This window comes from Rhinolophus hipposideros, assembly GCF_964194185.1.
Source record: "Rhinolophus hipposideros genome assembly, chromosome: 4".
NCBI lineage: Eukaryota > Metazoa > Chordata > Mammalia > Chiroptera > Rhinolophidae > Rhinolophus > Rhinolophus hipposideros.
Window position 1 is genome coordinate 43,970,640 of NC_138050.1, and position 15,781 is coordinate 43,986,420.

At 38.0% G+C, this 15,781-nt stretch overlaps 1 protein-coding gene across 6 annotated transcripts in view; it reads left to right on the plus strand.

Annotated features, from left to right (window-relative positions):
• UNC5D (unc-5 netrin receptor D) overlaps positions 1-15,781 on the plus strand; it is a 510,000-nt gene that overhangs the window by 277,859 nt on the left and 216,360 nt on the right. For all 6 annotated transcript variants that reach the window (XM_081045544.1, XM_081045546.1, XM_081045545.1 and 3 more), the window contains exon 3: positions 7,256-7,399. In XM_081045544.1, coding sequence (XP_080901670.1) covers positions 7,256-7,399 — 144 coding nt within the window. The remainder of the gene's footprint in view (positions 1-7,255; positions 7,400-15,781) is intronic.

Below are 15,781 nucleotides of genomic sequence, written 5' to 3' on the forward strand. Positions count from 1 at the left end.
AATTATATCTACCACATAGAACTATTGTGACGGTTATAGAACCCAATATACACAACATGCTTAGCTCAGAGCCTGGTATATAGCAAATACTCAATTAAGGTTAGCTTCAAAATGATACATATGAAAATGCTAATATTTTAATGGGTCAAGTGGCCGATAACTATGCTTCAAAAACACAAATAGAAAACTATGGTATTTTACAATTCCAGGAAAAAAAAAGTTCTAGTATTATTAACAGGTAAATGATTGCCTTTTCCAGAGTAACATTTTACTTGCCTGTCATTCACTCATTCAGCTTACATGAGTCTCTCTTTTTTTTTTATTAGTTTCAGATGTACAAAACAATATAATAGTTAGACATCTACACTCCTCACAAAATGACAACCTCCCTCCCCCAGTCTAAAACCCCTCTGATATTGTATATAGTTGTTACAATTCCATTGACTTTATTCCCTATGCTGTATTCCACATCCCGTGACCATATACATATATATGTGTGTACATATACACATATATGTATATGTATGTGTATATATATATATATATATAAAATTATAGTTTATATTCCATATTATTCAGCTTCAGGTGTATAGCACAGTGGTCAGGCATCTACACCATCCATGAAGTGGTCTCCCTAATACGACAAGTGCCCATCTGACCCTAGTTTACATTAGTCTTCACATTATTCTCAGAGCCGGTGGGAGATAGAAGCTGTACTCATATGCTATATGCCCTGACCTCAGGGTGTGAACTCCTCTAACAAGAGACAATTTTAGTGACTGCAGGAATGGAAGGTCATTGGTTGGCGCAGCAAAGATGGAAAGCATGACTGTGTTTCTCACCAAGTTGTGAGTATGATGTCTGAATGAGTCATTCACAGGGTGCTGTCCTCTAAATAACCCTATCATATCTACTCATGGCCCCTCTCGCTGTTATCCTGCAACACTATCAAGTTAATTTGCTTCCCTCTGTCAGAAGAAACTGGAGAGCTTGGGTATATTCTTAGTTTCTGTACTTAAGACTGAACTTGTGGTACTTCTGAGGAATACGTGAAGTGGTGATTATCCAGGGGAAACTAAAGAGTTCATTAGGCATAGTGCATATTCAAAGTGTGACTATTTTTTTTAATCAAAATACGTTTTAATCTTGTTGCTAGGACGAAGTGGCAAAGGACATTTAGCCCTAATTAAGCATCTGCCAGTAAAATGAAATATAGTACTACCTTTTAATTATCTACATTTAATTTATTATTTTCAGTAGCTTGTTGGCCTGAAGACATCTAAGTTCTCCCAAGAAACGAGGCATGATTCCATGAAAATGCTGCACTACATCTCAGAGTTATGAAACTTCAAATATGTATCAGATTTATGTGTCCTTACCAGAGCCTTGCCCTGACACAAGCTAAATCTTAGGTGAGGACAGAGCCTTCAAGTGGTAGGTAGACTGGCACACATCCCCAGAAGCTTTTGCTGATGCTATGGAAAGGATTGAAGCCCCTCTCATGTGATCTTGTTTCAGTCTGCACTTCTATCAAAGCGATTGTTATACCGCATTGTCAGGGCAGACTGAAATATCTCCCCCTTTCATCTGTAATCTCCCTGAGGGTAGAGCACCTGGCACAGTGGCAGGCACACATGAGGCATGAGGCACTAAATAGATTTCTTCTTCCTTTTTTTTTTTTTTTTAAATAATTTATGTCACAAATGATGTGGAATCTTTGATCTATTTCCTATGGTATGGGATCTATGGCAAAATAATAATAGAAATGGAAATAATAACATGGTGTTAAGATGAATAATGTAATACATATGATGGCATTAATAAAGGATATAATAATTAATAATGCTAATGACAATATGTTATTCAAATTATGGGGACCCTATGAGTATTCATTGCTCAAGAATATTTTCTAGGCTCTAACCCAGGACTAGTAAGAGATAAGTGAAAAACATTTTTTTTTTTTCCTGTAAGTCGTAGATTCACTTCTTCCAGCTTTCTGAATAGGTTGCTTTCTGCCTTCTCAGAAGACAGTGGAGTAAGGAGAGTCTAGCTCAGAACCAAAGCCAAGCGTGAGAGGGCCTAAGCTACCTAGGAAGATGACGGTCCATTGGAGAAGGCTCTTCAGTATGAGTTGGTTGCTTTTCATGGGGAGTTTGATTATTTTTTTCTCCCAGAGAATTGAGCAAGGCCCTATGCTATCTATGAAGTTGTTTTGACATAGTTTTTGGAACTTTGTCTATGGAAAGCTATATAATCATTCTCTTGGTTAATCCTCAATCATGAAACATTACAATGTGGAAAATCCAGGAGCAGGTTGAAACAGTGGGCTAAAATGGCTCCCAGAAATGGGCACTGAGACTAGGGTAAGGAAACAATTCATCAAAACCTAGTTTGCTGGTCTCTTACTGTTTCCATGGGGTTTGGGAAATTAAAAAACATCTTGGAGGAGGAACATCAATTCCTTTCTCAAATTTAGTTATTCAGTTTAGTAAGCCAAGCAGCCTACTACAGAGAACTTTCAAACAATTGAAGACTATAAAGCTATGAGCGGTGGTAAACATCGGGAGAACTGTGTCGACTTCTTCTCCAAGTGCCCATCACCAGGTGTGTCTAATAACTGGTTGGCAACAACGATAGCCAGGGCACAAGGCTGCTGATGGGCTTGGTGGAAGTATGATAATGAGCAGTAGATAAAAGGCGTGGGGACAGCTGTTAGTAGGCACTGGGCTGCAGTGGGCATGGTGCTGAATGTTAAATACTGTTCCAGAATGATTTCTCTACAGAGCAAGTTAGCACTGAGACTAAGAACACTTCTTATTAAAATTTGAGCAGAAATAAATTATTTGCATTCTTTTTCTCTTTCTGTATTTTTTTTCCTGTCTTCTATATTTCTCTTCTTTGAACAGTGAAGTATATACCTTCAATTAGTTTGAAAATTCTCTGACTTTTAGTCTCCCAAAAGGATTAGACCTGCTAAGAGTAACTAGTGTTTTCTATCTGATAAGTAAGGGTATTACAGCAATAATGGCTGTCAGCATTTTTCTCATTTAAACAAATAAAGCTGACAAATGATGAAGCTCTGTGCTGTTCTGTTATGTTTAGTACATGCAGAGCAATTATTCAACTGCTGCCAACATTAGTCTATCTACAACTAAACCATCCAACAGCGTAGAAAGCTTATTAGCATATCAGTCCTATACTCATATTTTTATATTCTGTAAGACTCTGTTCCATAACAAAGGCCGATGGTTATAATTTGCACAACAATTTAGAGATTTGGATTTTTCCATGCTTATTAGAGTTACACAAGTTATCAGGTGCAATGCTACTCTTCTTTATGAGATGCCATCTTCTATCTGCCTGGAGTTTTTGCTCCCATGTAGCATTTCCTAAGAACAAGTTAGCTGCCATCTCTTGAGATGCAGAAGTAGATGGCTATCTCTGCAGCACTACTGGGTGAATTTCAGTGGAGGCGGGTGGGTGAAGGTTTTCTTAAATAGAGTTGTTTTCCATGGATGTTTCTCATGTGTGTATATAATATTATATATATATATATATATATATATATATATATATTATATAATATATTATATTATATATATAAATATATATTATATATAATATATAATATATATTATATATTATATATAATATATAATATATATTATATATTATATATATAGTTTTTTCCTCACTAAACAGAGCTATAGTGAAGATTTGAGAGAGAATATACTAGTTTTAATATTTTCATCTTTTTTAGTAGAGTTATTTCTAGTTATTGTAGAGAAAAATAGAATAGATACAAAATATTCAGGATTTTCCAATGGTTCTCCTAGAGGGGCTGGTTTGACAAGATTGATGACCCTATGTTAGAATAAGAAGGCCTAATCCAGAGAGATAATATACTTTTGGGGAAATGATGATGTCACTTGTGGCCTTTTAAGGAAGCCTTCCACCCTGTTGATACCTGAAGGAAAAATTCACTGTTTGGAAATAGTTGTTCTGTATTTGTTTTGTTTTTCCAGTCTCATGGTGAACCTCTGTTGATGACCTAGAACTGAGCCATCCTAATATTAAAATTATGACTTCCAACGTTTTCCTCTCATCTGTGGTTAGTCTGAATGAGGGGTTGCAAAACTGCCTGACAAGAATGGGTTACAGTCAGTTATGACCTTCCTGGTGAGGGTCCATGTTCCACTGTTTATGCTTTACAAAGCAAATGTACTGCTGTCTGTCATGTGTAATAACTATGTTTTCTGATTTCTATATTTCGTGCTCTGACATCTTGGGGCCTTGCTGACCCTGGAGGGACTGCCCTGCTTAGGGGTGGCTAACGTCTAGAGAGAGCAAACAATTGGCCTGTACTCATGCCTTTCATATACACACCAGCCAATCTAGAGCCTATTTTATCCCCAACCAATTGTTTTATTGAGCTCTTATACTCTGGATCAGTATTCCCCGGCCCTAACCCCAGCAAACAACTAGGGACAATCATTATGTGTCAAGCCCACTGAAACTAAGCAATTCTAAACCTATTTACCCTGCCTCTCCCATTCCTTTCCATGGAAACCACAAAAAAGTTTCTTGCCCATATTTTCCCCTACCTTCTGCCTCCTGACTGATCCTAATGCTTCCTCGTGTGGCCCAATATGATGTGCTGTGCCCCCGTTTCTAGGGATTTGTGAGTGTGATTTTTTTTTCCCTTTATGACTCTCATTTCTGTTTCTGTATGTCTTACCATATCTCCTTAAAACAGATCCCAGGTACCCGTAAAGCGTCATGGTGCCTAGCTTAAATCATAGTAAGTTTTGAGGTTTCAATGTGGAAACTTCCTGCTTTTTAAACATGATAATCCTGAATCATTTTGAAATGGTGTTTGTCTTCATTTCCAACTGAGCGAAAGCTGATAGCGTAGATATTCTTAGAAGATGGAGAAAGTAGAAACAGACTTATTTCTCATTAGCTTGAACACATTTCTGACCTTTCAAGCTTATTGAATGCTTCTTCAGTGAGACCCCTGATTCCCAAATGGGTGTATTCTGTCTCGATAGGTCTTCCCATCCTGCAACAAAGGAGCTCTATCATATTAAAATTAGTCCACTTTACACCTAGATGCACTGATTTGATTTTCTCCCTCCTCCCTTTCACTATTCAAAGTAGATTTGCACCAAATCAAAAGAACAATATTAAGCAGACTAGTTCCTTATTTTTGTGTATTCAGGCTTACTTTCTAATCCCCCAATATGGGTGCTGCACCCCCGTCTGCTTGCTGTCCTAGCCATTTTTTTTAAAATCTCAGTATGTCCTCCTTTTCTGTGATATCGTCTCTTCCTTTTCACCTTCCAACTCCTCCTTCTTCTTGCCCTTGTCCTACCACTCACACTTTTAAGTTCAAAGAGGGGAACAAAAGCTGTAACAACAATAGCAACAATAAAAACACCTCTCAGACGTCTTTTCTATTCAATACAGGAGACAGCTTTCTGGATTCTTCCATCTCTGACAGGGAAAAAGGTGTTCTTCTTCACCTTACACAAATAGCAGAAATGTGAATTACCAACTGTCATTAAGGTGGTTTTTCTATCTGTGGTACCTCCCACAAATTTGTGGTACCTCCCACTCAAACTGTACAAGGTGATATATGTGACCATAAAGCTATCTCTCATCATGCCCTGTAAATAGTATGTTATTGATTGGGTGTAAGTGAATGTTTCCCTAGCCTGACTAATCCTACACCTCCATTCTTGTTCTTTAAATACTACCACCACCCGAGATACCATCATGTTCCACCTCCTCTAGCACAAGTTCCTGGCTCATTTAGGTTATACAGAGGATCCTGTCCCTTAAACTCCTTTTGAACTTAAAGGCAAAAAAGCATAGTTATATATTTAATTTTTTTTAAATGTTCCATGTGAGTCTTATTTACATAATTAAGTATAAGCACTTAAAATTCGGGACAGAATTGAATTTATGAGAGTGGCCTGCACATACTGGTTTTGGTGGAAGACAGATCTCGGTTTAAACCCCACGTCTTCTATTTACAGCTTGTGTGACTGTGGACAAAAGACTTTGTCTCTCTAAGTCATAGTTTCCTTCTCTGCAAAGTGGGGATATGATAGCATTCTACACATCAGTGTATTGTGGAAATGTAACGAGTGGATAGGTGAGAGGCTTGTCATGATGCTAGGCACTGAAAGGAAACTGAATACGCATCGCCCTTCCTCTCCCATGCTGCCTATCCCAGAATAAGGCCCAGCCTCGGCAAATGTTCGCTGTATGGAGAGAGCATACTGACTATAACGGCTGCTGCCCTGCCAGGGATGATTTAACTAATATTGCCAGTGAGGAGGGTGCCCTTCCATACTCGGCACTCTATGCAAGGTGACTGTCCTTCCCAAAGGAAAAACGGCCAAGAATCCTTGCTCAGAGGTTTGGAAGAAGCTCACACTCCCCAGTAAGAAGCACCAGCACATTCTCTGACTACCAAAAGGAGAATGCAAAGTACATAATAATAATAATAATAATAATAATAATAATAACAACACTAATAACAGAATAATATTAAAAAGTGAAGGTCTTCATTTTATCCCATTTCACAGATGCCGCCTTAGCCCCTCTTTCTACAAAAGTCTTTCTTTCCTTCATTTCCTCATGCCATTTCTCCTACGGATCTCCCTGAGTTCTCCTCACAGAGCTTTAAGACTTAGTTCAACTGTATGTATTGCATTTGTTGTCCAGAGGCTTTGGCCCTTTTTTCGGACCCCCAGCCGGTGCATGCACCTCGTGCATATCTGATGTCACCTCTGTCTTCGAAATCACACTGTTAGAGTGACACTCTCCTGCTGCCATACTCAGGGGTAGGTACATTTAGTACCCCCTGGCTATGTCTCTGGGGTTGATGTGTTGAGGCCTCTTTAGCCTCCCAGCTCGTTAGCATCCCAGAAACTCATTTGGTACTACATTCTCCGTAGTAGATTTTACACAAAGAAAGACAAAGAAAAAGCATTAAGTCCAGATACTGTGGAAACTGTTCTATTGTATTGGAGCCACATTGGTGGGTGGTATTTTTACACTTGTTCTTTCCAGCCTCCTCAGCTGTTGGGATTTAATTAGCAGTGATATATTATTGTCAAAGTAATTAAAACCTCTCCTTGATTAAAAACAGAATTGTTTAATTAACAAGAAAATGTTTGGCTAGCTTTAACTCTCTGCTTAAAAAATGTAACGGCCTCAGTGGATTCACTCTCTCTCCCATCAGGCTTGCGGGTCCGTGAAGTGTTCATCAATGTCACCAGGCAGCAGGTGGAAGACTTCCATGGCCCAGAAGACTATTGGTGCCAGTGTGTGGCGTGGAGCCACCTGGGGACGTCCAAGAGCAGGAAGGCCTCCGTGCGCATAGCCTGTGAGTACATCCTGGGTGACCTTGCCCTGTGGGAACACAGATAGAACTTCAGTAGAGTCGAAGTGGGGCTTTGACATGCCAGGATGCTTTTGCAGAATATAGATCCAAGGACAACAGAAAACAATCAGAACTGTCTCTCCCTCCACGGAATTTACTCTTTTAAAATTGTGCTTTAAATGTTTGATAATTTCCTCTGGAGTACAATCAGCACATCAGTTTGGTGAAGAACTTCTGCCTAGATTATCAGAGTGCAGGTGTGTCAACAATGCCCGGCAAAACGGTTTTCCAGAGAAAGAAGCCCATTCGAATGGATTCTGCTGTTCGTCATCAATGACAAAGTTCAAGGGGCATTGAGGGGAAAGACGGAGCAATGACTGTTTACTGTACTTGCCAGCAAATCTGCAAAAATAAGACATTAAAGATTAAGGGATTTTTATAGCCTACTATTAAACCTCTTCTCTCTGAATCTTAAAACATGGAGATGGGTTTTAAAACTGCATTTGTTTGACCCAAGTAGGACTTAAAAAAAAAAAAAAAAGATACTTGGGGGAAGAAAAGAAAATTGCTTTTCAGGAGAGTCCAAGATTTATCATATTTTAGCGTCAGTGTTTTTATCTTCTCAAACATATTGAGAAATACACAAATTTCCTTTCTCCTCCTTTAAAGTGTGTTCATCTCACCCACCTCCATTATCCTACCCCGATGGGTCCCCATAAAACCTCCTTTGTGTGCTCAGGAGTGTAAAAGCCCCTCAAGAAAGAAATTGAGAGGTGGAGAGCAGAGATGGTTATTGTTGTTTTATTCAAATGCTGCCTTTTGAGAGTGCCATAAAGAATATGGGACAAGGGGGATTTATTGGAGGACTCAAGGAATTCTTCATAGCAGATGTCAATGGTTCAGGGATTAATAATAGGAGTGAATTGCTATTTGCAGAGACATTTATGTTTCTTGGGAAATGAAATCTTCCTCTCAAAATATGCATTTTACCTTCACTGTACTGGCAATTTAGGAGGCCCTCTCCTGGGTGTTGACTGGGCCCTAGGAGTCTAAGAAGAAGAGGTCATCTTGCTAGCTGTGCTCTTGCTGTGAGAGCCATGGGAAACATTTTTCCTATAGTTATTTAGTTAATTTTAGCTAACAGATACTTTATGACTTTAAAGTAGCTGAGAGAGGGAATATATTTGATTTTACTTTCCCTTAACTCATCCAGCTCTGAACTCTCTCCATGGCCTTAGCCAGGCTAGCTGGGGTATTTGATACTAGTCAGGGTGAAGCAGATTATCCTCCGGGTTCTGTCTGAAGAAATGAGAGACAAAATAGCATATAGGATTTCAACACCAGTTACATCAGTTTCCTTCTCAATGTCACTTCCCCCTTCTTCCTCTTCCTTTGTTTCTCTGAGGCCCACAGTGATCTATTCTTTGAATTGCTATAAATAACATCTCACTCAGCTGTCCACCTCCAGTCTCTCTCACCTCCATACATGCTCATTTAATTCCTGATTGTACCGAGCCTTTCCCAAGCCTGCTAGAAACCTCCAGTGATTCCCTCCTCGCTTACAAAAGTTTGGCAAAAAATGGCTCAAACCCACCTTTACTGATTTTGTGTAACCTTTGATCCCGTGCACTGAGCTTCATCCTTCCAAGCAAGCCCTTGGCTGTTCTGCACGTCCCTGTCTTGCTGATATGTGCTTTTGCCCCTGCATTCTCCAGGTTCACACATGTACCCTGGTGGTTAAGAACCCAGACACTTGAGTCCCGTTGGTATCCCTTTCCAACTCCACTACTAAGTTTTTTGTGATGGTGGACAATGTACCCCTCTGTGTCTCAATGTCTTTAAGGATGAAAGGGTGCCTACTTCACAGAATTATTGCAAGGGTTAGAAGTATTGATAACTATAAGTGTTTAAAACTTTACCTGGCACAGAGTTAGCCCTTATCAATTACTAGCTATTATTTTACGAAGTATTTGATCCTCCCTAACATCAGCACAATTCACCAGTAGGAGTGCTAATACTTAAACTGATTAAATTGAATTACAATTTTAGTGCCTTAGTAATTTTTCTGCAGATCATGGTTATATGGACTCTAAAAATCCATTCTAGGCCAGCTCTAGTTATCCAACTCTCCCATGGTAGGATCAAAGCATGTTTAAAATACAAAACACTTTTCTCTTACTTTGCACCTTTTTAGAGGCATCGGATACTTTTGTGGTAATAAATCTCTTCAGGAATTGAAAAAATAACAATTTTGTCATTCTTGTATATGATATATACATATGAATATGATAAAGACAGGATTTTTTAAGTAATAAAAACAGAATATCGTTAAAGCCTATATTATGTAATTAACAATATAATCTCTAATAGTAATTTGCAACATATTTTTAATTTCTTCCTATGGAGTAAGTTACAGATTATTTAATTTATTTAAAATTATATATGCAAGTCAAGACATGATTTGTCATTAAATATTGCATCTGACTTGGGGACCAGTGTACATTAAAATGTAAATTGAAATTTAACTGTGTTTAATGGCATCGTAAGTGGAGGGGAAAAAAACTGCCTTTAGGACCTTGCTTGGAATTCTTGATTTGCTTGTAGAAAAAACAAAACAAAAAACATTTCTTTTTTTTTAATAACTTTCATGTTTTGTGAAATAAGAGATTCCTGGCTGCTATTTGCAAGCAATTCCCAGCAAATAACACATTGCACATGAGGATAGTCTTTATTCCCAATAAATGAAAAGCCAAATTGGATATAATTGTCACCATGTTTTTTCTTTTTAAGATTGGTTTTTAAAGTACTAAAGACATCTTAATGTGCTAAATAAAGATTTTGATAGATGAATGTATTTTATGAATCTGATGACAATTTTCTTGAGGGAACTTTGCAACATTACTATCATTTTTATATTATTCATTATATTATTGTAGCTCAACATCAGAGCTCCTAATGCTTTCTCCATTTAACCAATGATGCATTAAAAACTTAACAATTTCAGAACCACAGTGGGCAAAAACTTCATGGCTGCTGGGACATTCAACTGAGGGATGTATTGACTGGAGTGTCTTGATATGATCAGGTTAACTAACCTCTGCAAAGCCCAGGAAACTCACTGGCCTGACATCCCTTAGAAAGCCTTTGATTTTTAAAGAGAAACAACATAAACACCATTTATTAGTTTACATAACTCATATTTTTATTGAAAAGGACCAATCTGGTGAATCAGTTCAATACATAGATTTCTGGTTTCCACCCCAGACTTGTTAGATCAGACTCTGGAGGGAAGACCAGGGAAGCTACGTTTGCATGAAGTTCTCCAATGATTCTATGATCAGGTTACTTTGGGATGCTTGTCCAGGAACAGTGTTTTTCATAAATTAATGTGCATGCAGATCAACTGAGATCTTAATAAAATGCAGATGATTTAATTACAATGGTTCAGTAAGTCCAGTCCAGATCGGAGATTCTATTTCTGAGAGTTCCGGGATGATGCTGATCCTGCCAGTTGGTGTGCGGACCATTCTTTGAGTAGCAAGACCCTGGAAAACCTTTAGAAAGCATTATTTGGGAAATGTTGATTTAACCCATTCATCCAAGTTCATCAGTTAATAGCTGTTCGCTTATTCTTGTAATTGAAAAGGTATTTTAGGAGTGCCTCAAATAAACTGCATATTTAAATTATATTTAGGATGTATCATTATACATAGATAGATGATATAGATACAGATACAGGTACAGATACAGCTACAGATATAAATATGTTCAGGAAAGTTAGGTGACTTGACCAGAGGTCACCCAGCGGATGGCAGACATGGAGCCAGATCTTATGTCCTTTCACCCCTCCCTGAGTGTTCTTGCTCCTAAGACATGTTAATTTCTTCTGCTAAATGGGATTTTGAGAACCATAATAGAAAAGTTTGTGTGCTTTTGAATGAAACAGTGATTACTTCCCTATTGAGTTTCTGAGTAAATTGCATTCTTTCTCATGGTCAAGTTATTGCATACACACACACACACACACATATGCAATATATCTGTTTATATACTTTTATATATATGTACTTATATATTTAACTATATATAATTATATATTATATATTTACACATTTGTATTTATAGATATTGTATATATATTATTATATATTATATTATTATATATGTGTATATGTATTATTTATTTATATATATATATATACACATATATATATGTATATATAGATATATGAAATAACTAAACATCACTACCTTGTTGGCCATAAAACAGTATGCACCCAAAGTTCCTGTCACCTTAAACTTGTATTTTCCTTAATAATTCCACACTGTGTCAGAGATGTTGGCTACCCATCCAACGCCCTGGGGCTGGAGATAGCCAAGGCCCCATTTCAAAAGTGATTTTCTAAAGGTAAAAATAAATAAAGCCAACCCCCATTTTACTCCCACCAAGTTGGCAGAATTTCATCTCTAGGGAATGACTCCCACAGGCCTTCTCTCTGTTTGTCTGATTCAATCAAGCTGGAGGGAGTCGGGCTGCTGTGACATCTGTTACTTCTGCTGCTGGACAGTTGTCAAAACCAGGAATATTCAATTATGCATAGTTGTTTATTTTCATGGGTGAACATTTGGCTGCTTAGCCATTGCTTTTCTTTCCTCTTTTTCCCCCTTCTTCATCTGCTTACAAAATGTTTTGCCTATATCATTAACCCTTGGTCGGTCAATCTTTTGTTGATTCTTGAGCCTTTTTTTTTCATTATGGCAGTTGGGGTTGGGTTGGGGGCGGAATAAAGGAAACATTTGCCATATGTGAAACATAGTCACATAGCAAGTTGACTACTTGGAATAAAACACAGCAGGAAACCACTGTTTTGTTAATTTAAATAAAGAAATATATAAGTAAGTAAATAAAAAATATATATCTATACCTATGTCTCTATCTATCTATCTATCGTCTATCTATCTATCTATCTATCTATCTATCTATCTATCTATCTATCTATCTATCTATCTATCTATGTATCTAATGATACATCCTAAATATAATTTGAATATGCTGTTTGTTTGAGGCACTCCTAAAATATCTATGCAATTATGTCACGAATAAGTGAAGAACCTAAAAGGAGAATCTCATTTAAAAGCTATTAAACTCTGTATCTACTTTTATAGGCACAGAGTAACAATGATATCATTTCATTTATGTTTGGAAGAGGAGGTCATATCTTTTTGAAAACTATAGAAGACAGACATCCAATTAAACCTCAAGTATGGATCTCAGCTTCCTGGCTTTGATAAATAATTTCATCAGCTAAAAAACTGTCAGTGACCTCCTCCGAATGGCAAAATATAAAAATAAATAAATATAGGCACATCTGCCTGGTATTCAAATTCAGCCTGAACCTCCATTTCCAGCCTCATCTCCCACTTCATTCATACAAGTGTGCTGAGTGCCAGTAGAGTTAGCACAGCTTGGATTCTGGGACACGTGACTCGATTTCCCGCTTTGTGACATGCTCATATTCTTTCCCCTCCCTGGTGCATAGTCTCAGGCCCGTCTCACACTCTTCCTATCTCTTCCCACCTAATTCCTACATCTAAGCCCCATCTTACGTGCTGTCTCCATTATTAAACCTAGGTTAGCAACTACCTTACTAATTGTCCTCAAGAGCCTGACATACCAACTAAGCCATTGAAAAAGATAACCTTCTAGCATTTCCAGCTTCAAAAATAATAAAATCTAAATATCCATCTCTGAGTTATCATAGCACTCATTTAGTATTTCCCCCATGGTAGTTATTATAATTTTCCCAGAATCATAGTTCTTTTGAAGTTATTTGTGGATTTGTTTTCTTTGTCAGAATGTAGCTTGATTTAGGATTCAACTGCGTTACCCTCGTTGTCTTGTTCTCTGAGCCTAGTACAGTGATGTATATATCACGTTTGCATTAGCAATGCTTGTTTGGTTTGAAAACCCATGCCTGTCCATACCAGCTATGGTTTTATGAAAGGCAATTTGTTAGCTGTGTGTCACAATTGTGTCATGGGGCTAACAGGGCATCTGGCTTCTGAGAGAATACCTAGCTCACAAGGACATTATTATAAGGCTCCTCTTTGTCCTCCCTGGCTTGAGAACTACTCCTAATAATATTGCTGCAATAAAGAAGTCAAACGGCAACTGGGAGTAAGGGAGTCACTACAACCTCAGGACTCTGTGGTGTGCAGTATACAGCTATGGAACAGCCTGAGGCAGCCAGCTCTACCTGGATGATTCCCTTCCTCCCATTTGGCAACATGGAATTCACTTATGGGTTATGGAAAATATGTTAAGACCAATTCTCAGCACTTGGTAGAAATTGCACAAAAGTTTGCAACCTCCCTTCTCCTCCCCCAGAGAAAATATTATTCTCCTCTGCCAAAGGCCCATCCTTTCCTTTGGACTGAAATTAATTTATACGACTATCACTGTAGGATATGAGAGTCCAGGCCTGCAGATAAAGTTGTGCAACGTATGAGGGGAGGGGAGTGAGGGCTGAACTGCAGCCTGCACTCCACCAGCCAGGCTGTGCACTCTGGAATGGGGTTTCCACCACATGAAGGAAGGGGCTGTTTTTTTCCAGGCACATAGGTGCTGTTTTCTAGCCAAACCTTGTGCTCACAGGGGTCCATCTTACACAAAAGTGCCACATAGGCTTGTGACAACAGGACTGGGGACATAATTTGTGGTACAGAGTGCACAATGAAAAAGCAGGGCCCCTTGTTCAAAAACCATAAAGAATTTCAAGCCATCAACATGAGAACATTAAATCATGTGGGGCACGTTCAACCACACTGGTCCCACACCCATGAAACTGGCTGTGGGTAGCAGTAGTGGTGATTGTTCAGTAAACGATTTCATATATGTCATGGTTCTATAAAAAGAGAATAATTGGCCTAGAAAGGGACATAGGCTTTGGCTCCACATAGAATTGGAGACAGGATTAAACTGGGCATTTCTAGTTGTCAGCTTAATCCCAAATATGCCAGAGTTTTGCTCCAAAAGTCAGAGGCAGCACCACAGGACCTGAGTTTTAAAATGACATATTTGGGATTAAGCTGACCACTAGAACTGCCCAGTGATGGAATGTTCTTCCTGTGGCTACATTCTCCTGTGAGAATGGGTGACAAGGATGTATGTCTGGTAGAGGAATGTAGCCTGTAGAAGGAATCACTGCGTTAGATGAGTAGGTGCCATATGCACTAATAGGGTTTTCTTAAAAACATTTTCATTTGGATGCCATTTCAGACTTTCAGAAGAGTTGGAAAATAGTGCAAAGAATTCCCTGGAGCGCTTTACTGATAATTTTCAAATGTTAACACTTTACCGCATTTGCTTCGGCATTATCTCTCTTTCTGTGTTTACCTTTATGTGTATTTTTATATAGACTATTATGGTTTATTTTTTGACTTGTTTAAATAACAGAAATGATACTCTCTTTCCCCTAAAGACTTCATTGTGTATGTTTTTTACAAAAAAATAAAAATAAAAAATACATTTTCTGACATAACTCTAGTAGAATTACTAAGAAATTAACATTAACACAATACTATTATGTAATCTAGAAACCTAGTTTATGTTTCATCAGTTGTGCAGTGATGTCCTTTGTAACAATAATAAAAATACTAGATCATGGCTTACATTCATTTGAGCTTTCTTTAGCCTTCTTTAATCCAAATAATAATCCCTGCCTTCCCTTACATTGAGTTTTTGAAGTGTAAATGTCAGTTATTTTTCATAATGTCCCTCAGTTTGAACATGTAAAAAGCAAACAGCAGCCACCTAGAACCCCACCCCCACCCCCCGCCAAATCAGGGACAATTTGAGCGTCAGAATAAATAATAATAAAGTATAGTAACTCGTTCAGTAGGAATCCATGAATCTGGGAGCGCCAGTCTAATAGCTAGATGGGATGCTGCCCAACTTATGAATTGCTTAATAAAGACAATTGAGGGGACAAATCTATTAATCTATACTGATATATGTTTTGAATGAATGAATGAATAACTAAATGGGTAAAAAGGGAGAGCTCTTCCTTATAGAAGAATGAATGCCTACATGTAGAAGGAATGTAGAATGTGGAACTGGAAAATCATTATTTAGCATCTATCATATTTAATTGATTCAGACAAGTATCAGATGCTAAATCTAGTGAATGAAAGTTTCAGGAGTAGGAGGACGTTTATATAATCTCAAAGTATCTCTCTGCGAGATACTTACTGATTACAAAGGGAGGATTTTGCAGCATAAAATCCTGCCATCCACCACTTTAATCAAGTGATTGGAGTTAAATATCATCAACAGTAGGACAAATATTCAGTATATGTCTCCTGAGGTGACTAATGGAGAAGACT